Source organism: Schistocerca americana, chromosome 2 (genome assembly GCF_021461395.2).
Source record: "Schistocerca americana isolate TAMUIC-IGC-003095 chromosome 2, iqSchAmer2.1, whole genome shotgun sequence".
NCBI lineage: Eukaryota > Metazoa > Arthropoda > Insecta > Orthoptera > Acrididae > Schistocerca > Schistocerca americana.
In genome coordinates, this window is record NC_060120.1 from 350,826,790 (window position 1) to 350,843,383 (window position 16,594).

Sequence of the window (16,594 nt, forward strand, 5' to 3'; positions counted from 1 at the left end):
GGTACAATTCTCTGTTCCACTCATAACACTTCTCCATTATTTGCCGTAAGCTAAAGATCTGCTCCTGACAACCTCTAAGAGGCCTAAACCCACACTGATTTTCATCCAGCTGGTTCTCAACTAGTACTCGTACTTTCCTTTCAACAATACCTGAGAAGATTTTACCCACAACGCTGATTAAAGAGATACCTCTGTAGTTGTTAAAATCTTTTCTGTTTCCATGTTTAAAGATTGGTGTGATTACTGCTTTCGTCCAGTCTGATGGAACCTGTCCCGACCCCCACGCCATTTCAATTATCCTGTGTAGCCATTTAAGACCTGACATTCCACTGTATTTGATGAGTTCCGACTTAATTTCATCCACCCCAACCGCTTTATTGCACTGCAGTCTATTGACCATTTTCTCCACTTCCTCAAATCTGATCCTATTTCCATCATCAATCCTATCCCATTGTACATCAAACGGTGCCAGAAAAATTTGAAGAACTATCCATGGGCATGAACGTTCTTGTATTCCGCCCTCTATGGCCTCCATCACCTCCCCCCCCCCCTTCCCGCTCCAAAGAGCACCCACTAAATGCTACTGAATATTTAGGGGGGAGGAGGTTGCGTGCCTCGGACCCAGCTCCTACTAACATACAAGAGGGTAGTTGAGTGTTTAAAAAGAGCTCCTGAATGCAAATGGTGTGTCGTAGATGCATTCCAGGGTGAATCACCGCCGTTACCAGAGATATGTGTTACTAAAAAGAGACGGTCAGTTGCGGTGTTTAAGGTCACGTTACGTCGCCGGAACCGTCAATGGCAGTAGGTGGCTATTGGGGAGCGGAAGCGGCGGAGAGGAGGTCGGGGCTCGCGGCGCGGAACGCTGAATGGGGCGCCGCCGCGACCTCCGTGGGCGCGCGTGACGGGCGGCGGGGGCGGGCCGCAGCGGCACGCGAGGCCGCCGTACATAAGGCGCGCCGCGCCGCCGTCGGCGCCACTGACGCGCACGTAGACACCGACGACATGTGGACCCCTCTCCGTCTCTCCGCCTGTGCGGCCCTCCTGCTGCTCCTGGTCGCTGCCGCCCAAGCCTGGGACGTCAACATGGTGAGTACCTGATTACCGAAAACTACACTACTGGCCATTAAAATTGCTGCACCAAGAAGAAATGCAAATCCATTCCACAAATATATTACACTAGAACTGACATGTGATTACATTTTCACGCAATTTGGGTGCATAGATCCTGAGGAATCAGTACCCACAACAACCACCTCTGTCCGTAATAACGGCCTTCATACGGCTGGGCATTGATTCAAATAGAGCTTGGATGGCGTGTTCAGGTACAGCTTCCCATGCAGCTTCGACATGATACCACAGTTCATCAAGAGTAGTGACTGGCGTATTGTGGCGAGCCAGTTACTCAGCCACCATTGACCAGATGTTTTCAATTGGTGAGGGATCTGGAGAATGTGCTGGCCAGGGCAGCAGTCGAACATTTTCTGTATCCAGAAAGGCCCGTACAGGACCTGCAACATGCGGTCGTCCTTTATCCTACTGAAATATGGGGTTCCACAGAGATCGAATGAACCGTAGAGCCACGGGTCGTAACACATCACATGATACTATAAAGTGCAGTGGATGGGAGGTACTGGAAATTCAGATCTTCTGATGAAGTGATAGTACCATTACAGTCTGACGACAGTATAAGGAGTCTACATCATTCACGAGTGGCGCACTGAAAGAACGACATTGTACGAGCTCTAATTTCTCTGATTTTCCCGTTGTGGTCAATGCGCAGCATTTATGAGGAATGAAATTGTATGTCACCTCACCATTCTTGGAATGTACCTTCCTGAAATTTTAACAGTAACCTTCTCCGTGGTGCAAAACGCCTCCCTATAGTTTACTGAACATCTCCGTAATGTTCCTGGGCTTACTATAGGAGCCCGTCGCAAAAAGTGCTGCTCTTCTTTGGATCATCTCCATCTATTAATCTTACTTGGTGCAAGGCCCACACTGATAAACATTACTCAAGAATAGGTCTAACTAGTGTTTCGTCAGCCACTTCTTTCATGGATGAATTAGATCTGGTGATGTACCCTTCTTGTAGACAAAATAATCGTTCGCAAACAGCCTCGCAGGGCTTCTGGCATTATCCAACACGTTATTTATACATATTTATGTCTTTATAACGCTCTGTTGTGGTACTTGCTTAGTTACTTTTATATCTAATGACTTCCCAACATTAAGAACCACGTGGTGAGTGCAATCTTGAATCAAGACGTATATCTGACCCATATCTGGCAAGCTTGTATTTTGTTCACTAAACAACAATACGAAATTGTATCAAATGCAAGTAACACGGATCAACTTGGGCACCATTGCCTATTGTTCTCTGCATCTCACAGACAAAGAGAGCGAGCTAAATTTCAGAAGGTACCTGTTTGCGGAATACACGTTAACTACTACAGAGAGATTTTCATTCTCCAAAATGATCACATTATTTGAACATAAATTGGATCTCATAACTATATATAACACAAAGATGTCAGCGGCACATGCCTTTAAACATGTACATCCCTCTGAATACTCTTCCTAAAAATGGGAATTACTTGCAATTTCTTTGCAATCGCTTGATATCCTCATTGCTCCAGCTATCTTCTATACACTGTTGGTATAAAGGAAGCAAGTTCTTTCGCATAATCTGAATAGCTATGTTATCAGCTCCTGATACACTTCCACTGATGGACGATTACAGTTGATTTACTACTCCAATATCTGTCAATATCTGTTAGTTCCATGTTTGTGATCTCATTGAAAAGAGGAGCTGTATAACAGTTTTCTGCAGTGCAGACATAGAAACAAGGATCGCCAGTGTTCAAAAGAAATTCAGAATATTGGGAACGAATATTGATCTAGGTATTGACAAAATTATGAAATACGCAGGAAATTAGAAGCAATCTTATTTTATGAGGGCTGAATGAAAAGTAATGCCTCCACATTCGTTAATTGGGTTTGGATGGGGATATTTTAATAAATCAAACGCAGAAATAATCCTTAGAATGTGATCTTTAACTACCAACATTCACTTTTCCACATAATCACTAGCCAATTAGATACATTTCTGCCAACAATGGACAAGTTTTCTGAAGTCATCACGGAAGAAGTCGACACTCTGCTTCCGCAACCACAGTCTCAGTTCTCTCAACGTCTTCATCAGAAGCGTAATGATGTCCCTGCAGATCATCTTTCATTATCGGGAACAGATGAAAGTCAGACGGTGCTAAATCAATCTGTCAAAATCTGGCCTATGAAACTCGGTGGTTGCTGTCACAGGACATCCAACTCTTCGTTTGTCATTCAGGTCAGATGTTCCAGCCTCAATAACTCGCCCAACGATGCACAGTACTCACATCAACACAATCACCATAAACTGCTTTCATTCCGTGATGCATCATCTCCTTTGGGGTGACACCTTCTGCTGTTAATAATTCAATGACTACACGTTGCTTAAATCGCATTGACCGACCGCCTGGGCAGGGTTCCATACTTTACACTGTAACAACACGACCGTTCAATGCTAAGGCTTCCCACCAGCTGGAGCTGTAGAAAAAAGACTACGGAACAAGCCAGTGCCTGCTGCATACCAATGCTGCCAACTGTTGAAGAGTTAAGAAGGTGGAGGCGTTACTTTTCAGTCAACCCTCGTACTATATCGCAAGTCTCTCATACTGTGAACGGTTCTAAGTGAGTTTAGGCACAGCTTTTTGTTAGCCCAATAATATAAATGATAAGCAAACTGGTAGACTATTATCATTAACCTGTAACTGTTGTAGGAACACGAACATATTTTGGGTTCGAAATGCGATTTTGTCTAATAGAAAACGACGTTTTGAATTCTGCCTATTAGAAAATCCTGAATCCAGTCACAAATCTGATCCGATAAATAGTAAGTTCGTATTTTGCTCACTAAGCGAAAGTGCTGAAGTGTATCGAATACCTTCCAGAAATCAAGGAACACGACATCCACCTGGGCACCATTATCTATCATCAACATGTAGTTTCACGATCCCAAAATACGTTCTGAGTTCAAAAAAATTAGTACTGATTTCGTGCGCTTCATGTGAGATGCAAATAGTGATTTTTGCACATGACATGCAAACCATGGTCAAAAACGAACGAGCGTACTCGTATTCTGTGATCTATATTTGCAAGTATACGTTCTGCGCCTTTCCACACTGTCGCCTGTTAACAACAGGTGAAGGACACGCCAAGTATCTTCAGAAAAACGTCAGTGACACTAGAAACTCTTAAATAAAAGATCGTAATATGCCCTTCGATATTCAAGGTCATCCAAAACAAAAGTAGCGTCAGGAGTGCCTCATAGAAACGTTTTGAAACTGATTTAGTTCTCACTATGCATGGTGAGCTACGTCAGGGCATCAGAATAGCACAGGCGCTCTTAGTGACAGACAGAAGTGCTTCAGACCGAAATTTCTGAAGGCGAAGAATCGCATGACGTACTGTTGACAGTTCATGCGTGAGTAGACGGATAGAAGGTATACGCCAGTTAACTTTGTTATTTTAAAAGGAACTATGCCGTACATGAGTTCCAAATATCGTTTACTAGTGTGATAAGGTCAGTGATACTTCACAACCCTGACGAAAAATTGCAGAATAAAAAGGAGTTCAAAACTGAAACCCTTTTGTAGTTCTTGCGAAAGGCTGAGAGACGCACCATCCGAATGCTATAACACTTTCGGTAGAAAGTCACTCCCCTCGGGAATTAAGTTGTAGATGTACTGTGGACGTTGGAAGTGCCAACTGAGAGCTCTGTTTCCTGCCAACAATTTGATTGATGTCCTGCCGCCCTTCACACCATAAGCAGAAAAGAAGGTTCAGCATAGCGAACAGAGATATTTTTTAGCCTCTACGGATGTGTAATGATGATTATCCGGTATCCACATGACGACCTGATATGACAGCGGGGCCTGAAGACGGTGTAATGTAACATCGAAATCGATTGCAAATAAAATAAGATCTATAACTGCAGCTGGCGCTCCACGATCTGTCGAAAGACAGATTTACAGAGGTTGTACCGAAAGAAGTGCAATCGGTACCGCTAATTAGTGTAGTTACATAGAGAAGCTCTTATTACAACTTGTGGTAGTCGAGAAAAAAAGAACTGTCAACAGCACGTCATGTGATTCTTCGCTTTCAGCAATTTCGGTCTGAAACACTCCTGTCTGTCACTAAGAGCACCTCTGCTAAATCAGTATTGGTCTGAAACTGTATCACAATCACTCAGTTATAGCATCAGTTTTTTTTTTTCTTTCTTGGCTATTCGCATATAAAAAATGGAATACTTATGACTACCGATGCTACCCCTAGTCCATTGATTTAGGGTCAAAATTGTACAGTCAGTAGATGATACAGGTACTAAATTAAGTATTTAGAGATGACGAACCAATAGTCGGGAATGAGCATTTCGTGTTGTATCAGGTCTTGAATAAGCAGTATGCGTGAGACACGTGATTTTACATGCTCACATTTCATAACGTGTGCCTCCGCAGCAGAACGGTTGCAAACGAGCAATTAATTTATAGTACAAAGAATGAAATCGACTTCTATGGAAAAGGCTTTTGAACAAAAACTTATAAAAAAGTGGATTATGTACCACCCTCTTAAGAAGACGAAGAAGTTTTGGTTATAAGACACGGAAGATTTTTACTTGAGTTTAATGAAGAAGAATTTAGTTAATTAGAAAAAGAGGAGCGTGTCTAACTGTCATGCGAAGAACCCGTCTTCAATTCCCAGTTCTGCCCGGTACGTTTCCTCGGAGGGACGAATGGAATGGGTTCCACTCAAATTCGCAATACCAATGGAGAAACTACTTGAATGAAAACAAGCTGATCCAAGGTCCAAAAAGCAGACAACAACCTGGAGGACGGTGCGCTGGTCCAATTCTCCTTCACACCGCATCCGTATGGCGCCAAGGAACAGAGGATAATACGACAGTTCCCTGGACTCAACATAGAGTTTAGTCTCTTTTAAATATCTTACAAAAAACAACTGTCTGCTGAATCGACGTTGATGGCGCTACTTTGCAAACCAAAACGAAACTATCTGCGGTTTATCCACTGTAGAGTTTAACACGTTTTCCAGGATGGAGCTCTACTCATTACACGAACTTGCTGACAAACTTCTAACCTATGGTGCAGCAGGATGTACTGACTGAAAAACCGAATGAATGCATAGATCAAAGTTTCACAGTAGGTAGCACCCATAGTGAAAGAAGTTTATCATCGTAGACAGAAATTTACGAGAAACTATGTAGTTGAAGCCACAAGGATGGGCTGGGCTCTCGACAGAGAACAGTTCTCATGGTAGAATTTGAGAGAATGATGCTAGATTGCGTCGGAGTAGATTGATCGATTAGCACCTGTTAACTAGTCTGTAATACGTCCACTTCGAGGAAAACGGTCGGAGGGTATTGATGCAGCAGCAGTTACATCCCCACCTCAACCAACGCGTGCAAGTCGTCGTCTTCTTCTTCTTTCTTTCAAGAATTCCAGCCTCCTTCCACCTTTTCTTCGGTAGGCCTTTTGGTATGTAGGATCTTGCCAGTGTTGGAAGTCGAATTTCCTCCCCCACCCATATGATCTTCTCATTTTGCCTGTATTCGATTATGTTGTCTTTCATGACAAAGATGTTTAGTTTCTGACGAATATATTCATTCCTTATTCTGTCCTATCTTGCACATCCCTTCATAGGTTTTAAAAATCTCATTTCTGATACTTGTATCTGATGTTGTTCGTTTTTCGTTTACCCATGCTTCGCTACCACATATTAAACTATGGACTGCCGCTATTCTATAAAACTTTATCGAAGTCTCTTTACGAAACTTCCTGGCAGATTAAAACCGTGTGCATGACCGAGACTCGAACTCGGGACCTTTGCCTTTCGCGGGCAAGTGCTCTACCATCTGAGCTACCGAAGCACGACTCACGCCCGGTCTCACAGCTTTACGTCTGCCAGTATCTCGTCTCCTACCTTCCAAACTTTATCAGCGCACACTCCGCTGCAGAGTGAAAATCTCATTCTGGAAACATCTCTTTACGAACTTTATAAACTATAATGTTCTTCTTATTATTCCACGAATTAGTCCATGGGGCCTTCTTACTCATCTGTTCCTTAACTTCAACGTTTCTTCATGTGACATATCACAATTCACAACCTAGATACTTAAAAGACTTGTTTAGTCTATTTTTTTTTCAACAATGACAATCTTAGTTTTTATACAATGTTTTCCCGTGACTGCCATTATTTTGCTTTTGGTTGCCGAGATCTTCAGATTATGTTTATTGTCGATTTGGCCAAGTCTGTACACTAGGATCTGCAGTTCATCTTCTCTTTTCCCAAAGATTACCTGGTCATCCACAAATAAAGGAGTGCTAAAATTTTTCTTATAAACTACTTTAAAACTACGAGGGTGAGTCAAATGAAAACCTTAAATTTGTAATAACAAATCGAAATTTCGCGCTGTTATCCTGCATGTTGCTAAGTGTGCTACAAACAGCATTCAGAATGCCCTGTATGTGGCACCACAGTGCAGATGCACACGTAGCATCAGAGTATCAGTATAAAGATGGCCGCCCCTCTTGCGACTTGCACCAGGGAAGAACAGCGTTCTGTTATTCGGTTTTTGCGTATTGAAGGTGTGAAACCTATTGAAATTCAGCGACGTATGAAGGTTCAGTACGGTGATGCATGTTTGTCACAGTAGCAAATCTACGAATGGAGTAGGAAGTTCGCAAATGGTGTGACTTCAGTGGAAAATGCTCCTCGTCCAGGTCAGGCATAACGAGCTGTGAGTCCACAGAACATTGAAGCAGTTGAAGCCATAGTGAAGGAAAACCGACGAGTGACACTGAATGACACTGCAGCATGTTTAGAAAATAAGCATGTGTCAGCACACCATATTGTGCATGATGTGCTCCAGTTTCACAAAGTGTCTGCAAGACGGGTGCCACAGCAGCTGACTCCGAAATGAGAGAACGACATGTTGTGAAGAACTTCTTCGGTGCTTTGAACGAGAAGGTGATGGTTTCCTTGCAAGAATCGTTACTGGGGACGAAACCTGGGTTCACTTCCAACAACTGGAAACGGAGAGGGCAAGGAAGGAAAGGCTATTGCCCCGTGCTAATCCATACATCAAATAGGCATCTGCCAACTCCGAATTTGTAAACATTGCACTGACTGCAAAACCACGTTCGTAATGAACTCTAACCTGTTGATGCTATGTACTGATGTGCATGATGCTAGTACTGTAGAGCAATGAGTCGCATGTCAACACAAGCACCGAAGTCAACATTACCTTCCTTCAATTGGGCCAACTGGCGGTGAATCGAGGAAGTACAGTACATACTGACGAAACTAAAATGAGCTCTAACATGGAAATTAACCGTTTCCGGACACATGTCCACATAACATCTTTTCTTTATTTGTGTGTTAGGAATGTTTCCTGAAAGTTTGGCCGTACCTTTTTGTAACACCCTGTATTTTTCCAGTTAACTTCGCTAACCGTACCACAATCCGATTAAGCTTTATTACATGTTCGTGCAACGACTATTCCGTGCTATTTTGAGAATAGAACTTGGGTGGCTGTTAACCAGGGACAGCATAACTGGCCCTTAGTAGTATTGCATTCTGTCAAAAAATGTTGGTCAAAATTTCATTTTCTAGGATACATCGAGCAGATAATATGTAATCGTTCTTCCTGTTATTCCTGTTAGTGGTTTATTTCTGAACTTTTTATCTGAATCTATGAATTTCACTAATAATTATAACAACGCTGTCAATGGCACGCGCAATCAACCACATAAACCAACAGCGATTGGCATTCACCAGTCGGGGTTTATTCGGCTCAGCTCGCATAGCCCCTTTTGTCTGTGGGAATTTTTTTTATTTCTAGATGCGATGGAGATTCCCTGGCAGAGACGTTATGTACACTATGCATGCATTCAAAAATCAGCTTATGATTCGACGGAAATCAACTTAGAATGTGTTCAAAAATGTTCAAAAACCAACAGGCATGCGTTTCAAAATCAATCGAACAATAGATAGACCAATGTGCGCAGGTTGTTAGGCACTTTGTGAAACAAGGTGTTTTTCAGCAAGAATAAGAATTTGGCGCTCCCTGAAAATGCAGCCCATGGCTCGTACGCCGGTTTCCCCCCCCCCCCCCCCCCCTCCCCTCCCCACAGATCTGGGCCAGACAAACAGTGCTCATAGAAAGTTCCTAATGGGCCAGGATTGGAGACTAATTTCACGCCATGCTAATGTCAATCAGTTTAAATAACGATGGGAATTGTGCTGTCATGAATGCGGGTTCATAACCAATTTCCAAGAGAACACTGGAAAGAGAGCTGCATTCAGTGGACATTTGAATTTGGGTGCCTCACAAAGAGCTGAACATCTTAAATGAGCCAAATAATGCTGGAACTGTATTGTGACTGATTAGAGATGTGTAATGTGGTCTGATGAGGCACAATTTTGCACCTCTTTAAATAATGCAAGGCTTCGAGCACGGCTCAAGTGTTTAACCTGCAGTGTATGGAGGGTGTAGTATAGGCTGAAGGTGGTTCGGTTCGGTGATGTCTTCCTGATTTTTCTTTTTTTTTTTTTTTTTTTTTTATTTGACTTGATCCCACTCATTCCGGTTACCAGGAACATGAACCAGGATGTTTATATTTCAACATTAGCGATGACAATTTTGCACCTCTTTAAATAATGCAAGGCTTCGAGCACGGCTCAAGTGTTTAACCTGCAGTGTATGGAGGGTGTAGTATAGGCTGAAGGTGGTTCGGTTCGGTGATGTCTTCCTGATTTTTCTTTTTTTTTTTTTTTTATTTGACTTGATCCCACTCATTCCGGTTACCAGGAACATGAACCAGGATGTTTATATTTCAACATTAGCGATGACCGAGTAGTACGCTCTCCTTTACATCTCCATGATAAGTACACTATGGATGCTCTCGTCTTCGAACCTGACAACAGTTCTGTTCACAAGGATGCACGCATACATACCCAATCACATCTAGACTGGCTCCCTAAATCGCCTGATCTTAATCCTATAGGAAATATCTGCGAATGTTAAACAGCAAGTGAACATAGAAATCAGTTTTCTCGCGATTTGGTAGCTCTCTGGTATCTAATCACCAATGCTTTGCTTCAGTTAAATATGGTGTACATGATCAGTTATAGATGTCACTGTATTGGAGAGAAAGTGCTACAGATAATGTGACTATACAGTCGACGTACACTGAGTTTGCAAAAGTCGTTGGGATAGCGATATGCACATACATAGATGGTAGTAGTATTGTGTACACAAGGCATAAAAGGGCAGTGCAGTACATTGGTGGAGCTGTCATTTGTACTTAGATAATTCATGACACTGATAATTAACAGACTTTGAACGCGGAATTGTAGTTGGATCTAGACATATTAGACATTCCGTTTCAGAAATTGTTAGGGAATTTAGTATTCCAACACCCACAGTGTCAGGAGTGTGCCAAGAATACCAAATTTCAGGCACTAACTCTCACCAGAGAAAACGGCCTTCACTAAACGACTGAGACCAGTGGCATTTGCATAGAGTTGTCAGTGCTAACAGACAAGCAACACTGCATGCTACATGAAACAATGCGGAAATCAGTGTGGGGTGTATGACTAATGTTAGTATCCATTGTGTTGAAATACAGTGTTAAGGGGCTATGCAGCAGATGACCGACACAGTACCTTTGCTAACAGTATGACATCACCGCCTGCAGTGCTTCTCGTGGGCTTGTAACCATATCAATTGGACCAAACACTACCAGAGAATGGTGGCCTGGTCAGATGAGTCCCAATTTCAGCTAGTAAGAGCTGACAGTAGGGTTCAAATGTGTTGCAAACCCAATGAAGCCATGGACCAAAGTTGTCAACAAGGCACTGTGCAAGATGGTAATGGCTCCATGATGGTGGGGACTGTGCTTACACGGAATGGGCTGGGTTCTCTGTTCCTACTAAACCAAACATTGACTGTAAATGGTTACGTTTGGCTAGACCATTTGCAGTCGTTCATGAACTTCATACTCCCAAAGATGGACTTTTTTTAGGGATAACAACATGCCATGTCAGCATGCCACAGTTGTATGCGATCGGTACGATGAATATTCTGGACAATTCCAGTGCATGATTTGGCCATTCAGATCGCCATACATGAATCCCATCGAATATTTATGGGACGTATTAGAGTGGTCAATTTGGGCACAAAATCCTGCACTTGGCAACACTTTCACAATTATGGATGGCTACAGAGGTACTATGGCTCAATTTTTTTTGCAAGGGACTTCCAATGCTGCACTAAGCTGGGCAAAAGGAGGTCCAACATGATACTAGGAGGTATCCCATCACTTTTTTCACCTCACTGTATGTTGCAATGGTTGTAGGAGTGATTAGTTAATTAATCAAGTTCAGAATGGACAAGATGAAGGTTATCAGCACATGGCTGCCCCATGCATGTGGCAATAGTGAAGGCACAGAATTTTTCACTTACTCTATGCTGAGGTTCTATTGTGAATACCTAAGATTTGGAGAAAATTATAACCATAAGCATCAACTGCCACAAGCCCAATGTGTAACAACTGTCTGTTTCATGGGCATCAGTGTGGCACAGTAAGTTGGTTAGTTCAATGATCCATAGATCATTTGCATGATAAAATTTAATTACCTGGAACAAGTCATTTTATATTCATACAGCGAATTAAATTGTAAATATGGCTACATTCTGAACATGTGTAAGCATTTTTAATACACAGATGTGAGTTAGTAATTCCTATTCACAACATTACCACAACAGCTGTTCTTCTACGGAATAGAAGGAGTTTTCAAGGAGAAATTTTTTTACTTTTCTTTAAAATTTTAATTTGCTGTCAGGCATTTTATATCACTGGGTCAGCTATCAAAAATTTTAGTTGCAGTAGTGCACTCTTCTGTGCTAAACATGACAGTAATGTGGAGTAATTACTGTCATTTTTTCCTCTGCTATTGTAATTATGTAGATTATTGTTCATTGTGGACTGAAGAGGATTATTTACAATGAACTTCATGAGGGAATGACTGTGCAGCAGTAGTCAGAATGCCAAACTTAAACAAAGATCTACAAGATCACCACAGGTCAGTGTTGCATGTTACCGTTACTGCGTGTTTTTGAACAATGAAGACTTACTTTATTAAAGATGGGCATTCCACATGACATTACTGAAAGAAAATATACAAAATATGACTATGTACTGATTTTTATCCCCTCAAGATTTGCAATGATTGTAAACGCAAATGTTGCTGAACTAAGCTGTTTCAAGAATTCCAAAATGCACTTTGTCCTGTTTAAATTTTCATCAACATGAACACCTAAGAATTTTGAAGTTTCCACCCTATTTATTATTTCTTCACCAAGTGTTACACTTAACATTGGTGTAGTCTCCCAAGATGGGCAGTACTGAATATGTTTTGTCTTTTTAAAACTTGGCATGAGAGCATTTGCAGAAAACCAGTTAATGACACTTTTAAGAACAATGTTTACCATTTAATCCGTTGCTGTATGTATGCACAGATTGATTACTATAGTAGTATCATCTGCAAAAAGAACTCATTTTGCCTGATTATATCAGGAGCAACATCATTTGTGGATATGAGGAACAGCAGACCTAAGACTGAGCGTTTGGGAACACTATAGGTGATATCTTCCCAGTCACAATAGTATCCCTGGGCTACATTGGTTGAATTACTAAGTACAACTCTATTACGTACAAACAAATTCCAGGAAGACCTCAATGATCAGAAATTAATCACATCATTCACTATAGATACCAGTACAGAATACTTACATGAACATCAGATTTCTTCCAATTACTAATGGCAGTTAAAGTGCACCCAGGAACTTTAGTAAAATGGACCCAGAAACTGAAAACTACCCATACTTCCAGGATGAGAGAATATTAAGCTAAGAGAAATGTTCACAGGATTAAGTGGTACATGGTCCAGTGTAGGCCTAAATGCAGTATAATATAGACATTGTGATATCCAGCCACAAATAATGGTATTTCAGCTCTCACAATTACATTTTAATCTCCATTGGCGAAAGTTCACTTAGCCACAGATTTTAATATATCCTACACAGGCCAGCATGAATGAAATATGTTCTCAGGTTGAATAAACCAAACAGGTAACTAACATTAATCACCTCTGTCAATTACTCATTGCTAGATGCCATGAATTAAATCTCCCTTTAAAACAAACAGCATCTAACAAACACTGTCTCGTTGGAGACTTATAGCTCACACATATCTGTTAGATACTTTTCTATTTCTATATCTGTATCAATCAACAAGAGCTTGCTATTCCTCTAATGTGGAACTGCCCTTATGAGATCAGTCCCACATCTCTGTGTAAATTGCACTATTCTTTCTACTATGATGACTGTGTACTCATTGACTTGTAGTCTGAAAACCACTGTTAAGTGCTGCCAGATGGTACTTCCCACTGTACCAGTTATCAGGGCTTGTTTCCATTCTGTTTGCATAAGGAGCATGGGAAGAATGAATGCCTAAATGCCTCTCTATGCACTGTAATTAGCTAATCTTATAGTTCCCAACCCAACTGAAGTTAGACATAGGGACTTTATTAGCTTATTACTAGATTCATCATTTAAAACTGAATCTTGAAACACTCATAATCTTACCCTCCCTCACATCACCAGCTAGTTTTCACTCTCTTCACAATTGACTGGTTTCATAAGCTAAGACAGGGGTAAGATTTACAAATAAACTTTTTTTTACTTATCTTCTTTTCTTGTAGTTGGCTCCAGTTTGTCATGTCTGCGGTTGATTCTTGAGGCTGAAATTTTTGACATTGTTGGTTCCAAATGACGTGATAATGTTTAACTAAGCCTGCTTAATGATTTCTGTTTTTATAAATTTTAATATGTCACATTCTTCTACATCACACCATTTTTACAATTTCCACTTCTATATCACCACAAATCACATTGTTGTTGCCAAACATAAAAACACATCTGATCTGATCAGAGGCATTCCCACTATTAACTCATTCTGAAGTACGACCAATATTCCAAAGAGTTTGCAGAACTAATAGAGTTTACAAACTTTCTTGACAAAGGAAGAATCTTCACCAAGTTATATTATTATTTTATAAATGAGATCAGAAATAAATTTAATAAATATTGTCAGATTGTGCAATTAATAACAGGAATATTAAATGTGCCAAATATTTCATAATTTCAAATGTTTCTAAAACAAAAGTAATTTTAAGTGTACATATAGAGTTAGTACATATTGATTGTAACAAAGTTATTCCTTTTTATACATTTTAGCCTGAAATATACCACATCGTATAGAAAATCATATGAAATTCTTTTAGTTAAACAGCTAATATTAACCTATACAAGATTCAAAAATATTTTTGGTATCGATTACTTCTGTTGAATAAAGGTAATATTAGAGGATGGGCTCCCCTTACAACTGTAAGTAGATTTTCACTAAATAGCTAAGCCTCTGCCAGTTTAGCTTTTCCAGCATCTCCATAATTCTCTCTCATGCATCAGACAAATCTGTGACCATTTGTTGTGCCCTTCTTTGTGTATGTTCAGTATCTCCTGATAGTCATATATGTCATGGGTACCACACACTTCAGCAATGTTTCAAGATGAGTCATAGTCATACTAGTTTTTTTTATACACAATCTTGTCTGCAGACTGACTGAATTTTCATAATATTCTGCCAACATACCAAACCCTGTCATCCTGAATGTGCTACAACTGAGTGTATGTCATCATTCCATTTCATACCCCAACCAGTTGTTTTGTATTGTATGAGCCAATCAATTCTATCTGTGGCTCATTGAGAATTTAGTCATAGGATACTACCTTTTTTCATCGTGTTTACTGCAAAATTTAATATTTCTGAACATTTAAAGCAAGTTACCAATCTTTACACCACTGTAATATCTCATCAAGATCTAACTGAATGTTTGTGCAGCTTTTTCAGACAATATTTCATTGTAGATAACAGTGTCATCTGAAGGAAGTCTGAGGCTACTATCAATATCGTGTGCACCTCATTATTATACAACATGAACAATAAGTTTCCAAACAGATTTCCCTTGTGCCATGCTTGCAATTTCTTCTGTCTGTCAATGACTCTCCATTCTAAATAATGTGCTGTGTTCTCCCTGCCAATAAAACCTCTATCCAGCCACAAATTGTGCTTGATTCCTCATACAGCTATACTTTTAGTAATGAGCATAGTTACATTACAGATTCAAATAATACTTTCTGGATGTCAAGAAGTAGTGCATCTAGCTAACTTTCATGATGTCATGCAAGAAAAGTGTGAGCTGAGTTTTGCATAACCAAACTGTATTCATAAATTCGGTGCTTTCAATGACACATGGATAGGAAATTACATATCTGTGAAATCTTTTGTTAGATCAGTTTTGTTACACTGATCACTTTTATTTTACTTTGGTTCACAGAAACTGACTGGACGCATTATGGATGCAGCAAAGGAAGTGGACCACAAGTGTCGTGAATCTACTGGGGTGCCAAGAGGTAAAGATGAGAGAAGGAAGTATGGGTGGAACATTAGAATGTACTGTCCCATCATTACTGACATTATTACAGTTAAAGATATGGGTGGGTAGTGCAAGGATAGAGAAGAGAATTAGTCATAATAATAATTATTCTGTGTTTATATAGATCTCCAAATAGAGACCTGAAATACTTTCTTATGAAACTCGAAATAGCAGTAAACAAAACAATGAGAGCAAAAAGAAAAACAATTCATGTGCTTGTCTGTGGACACTTTAATGTAGATTTTAGTAAACCATAAAGGGAAAAAACTAAATCATAAAATATATTATCAACCTACAACATAGAGAGCAGTATCTGCTCCCCCACTTGTGAAACTGAGTACTCCAGCTCTATTTCAGGTCAGATAACAATTACAGCAAATAAGCAAAATTTCATTTACAAGTACTAAATCTGGGTCTAAGAGACCACCATGCACAAGTCATACATTTTGATACCCCAAATAACTCACCACATAACACAAAGGAACTAATTTACTTTTCAAGGTAGGCTCTATAGCAACCACAGAACACCATTCAGAAGCTACTTAGAGCAAAATTCTTGGGATTGAGTTAATGAGCAGTGTGAAGTATCACACAAATTTCAATTTTTCACAGATATTGTGATAAAGTGCTTCAATCTTGCTTTCCCTTTAAAATTTAAGAGAATGTGTGTGTACCGATGCAGGGCCTCTGCTCCTCCATTGGTGCACTTACATTACAAGTGTATTATTTGAGAAGATTCATTGCCTTGCCTTATTTCCACTCAGATAATACAACACCAGGTATCTGATACAAAAATACATTCATTATATCAAGTGACAAAAAAAATGTTCTGCAGACAGTGGAGCTTGCCAGGCCCACACACACGACCACTTGCTGGTGCATCTCTAAGTTACCTGGTGCTGTTACCAAAGGGTCA

At 40.3% G+C, this 16,594-nt stretch overlaps 1 protein-coding gene across 1 annotated transcript in view; it reads left to right on the forward strand.

Annotated features, from left to right (window-relative positions):
- The first annotated feature begins 989 nt into the window (after nt 1-989).
- LOC124595247 (general odorant-binding protein 83a-like) overlaps nt 990-16,594 on the forward strand; it is a 42,070-nt gene continuing 26,465 nt past the window's right edge. The window contains exons 1-2 of the mRNA XM_047133908.1: nt 990-1,089; nt 15,580-15,655. Coding sequence (XP_046989864.1) covers nt 1,006-1,089; nt 15,580-15,655 — 160 coding nt within the window. The 5' untranslated portion in view covers nt 990-1,005. The remainder of the gene's footprint in view (nt 1,090-15,579; nt 15,656-16,594) is intronic.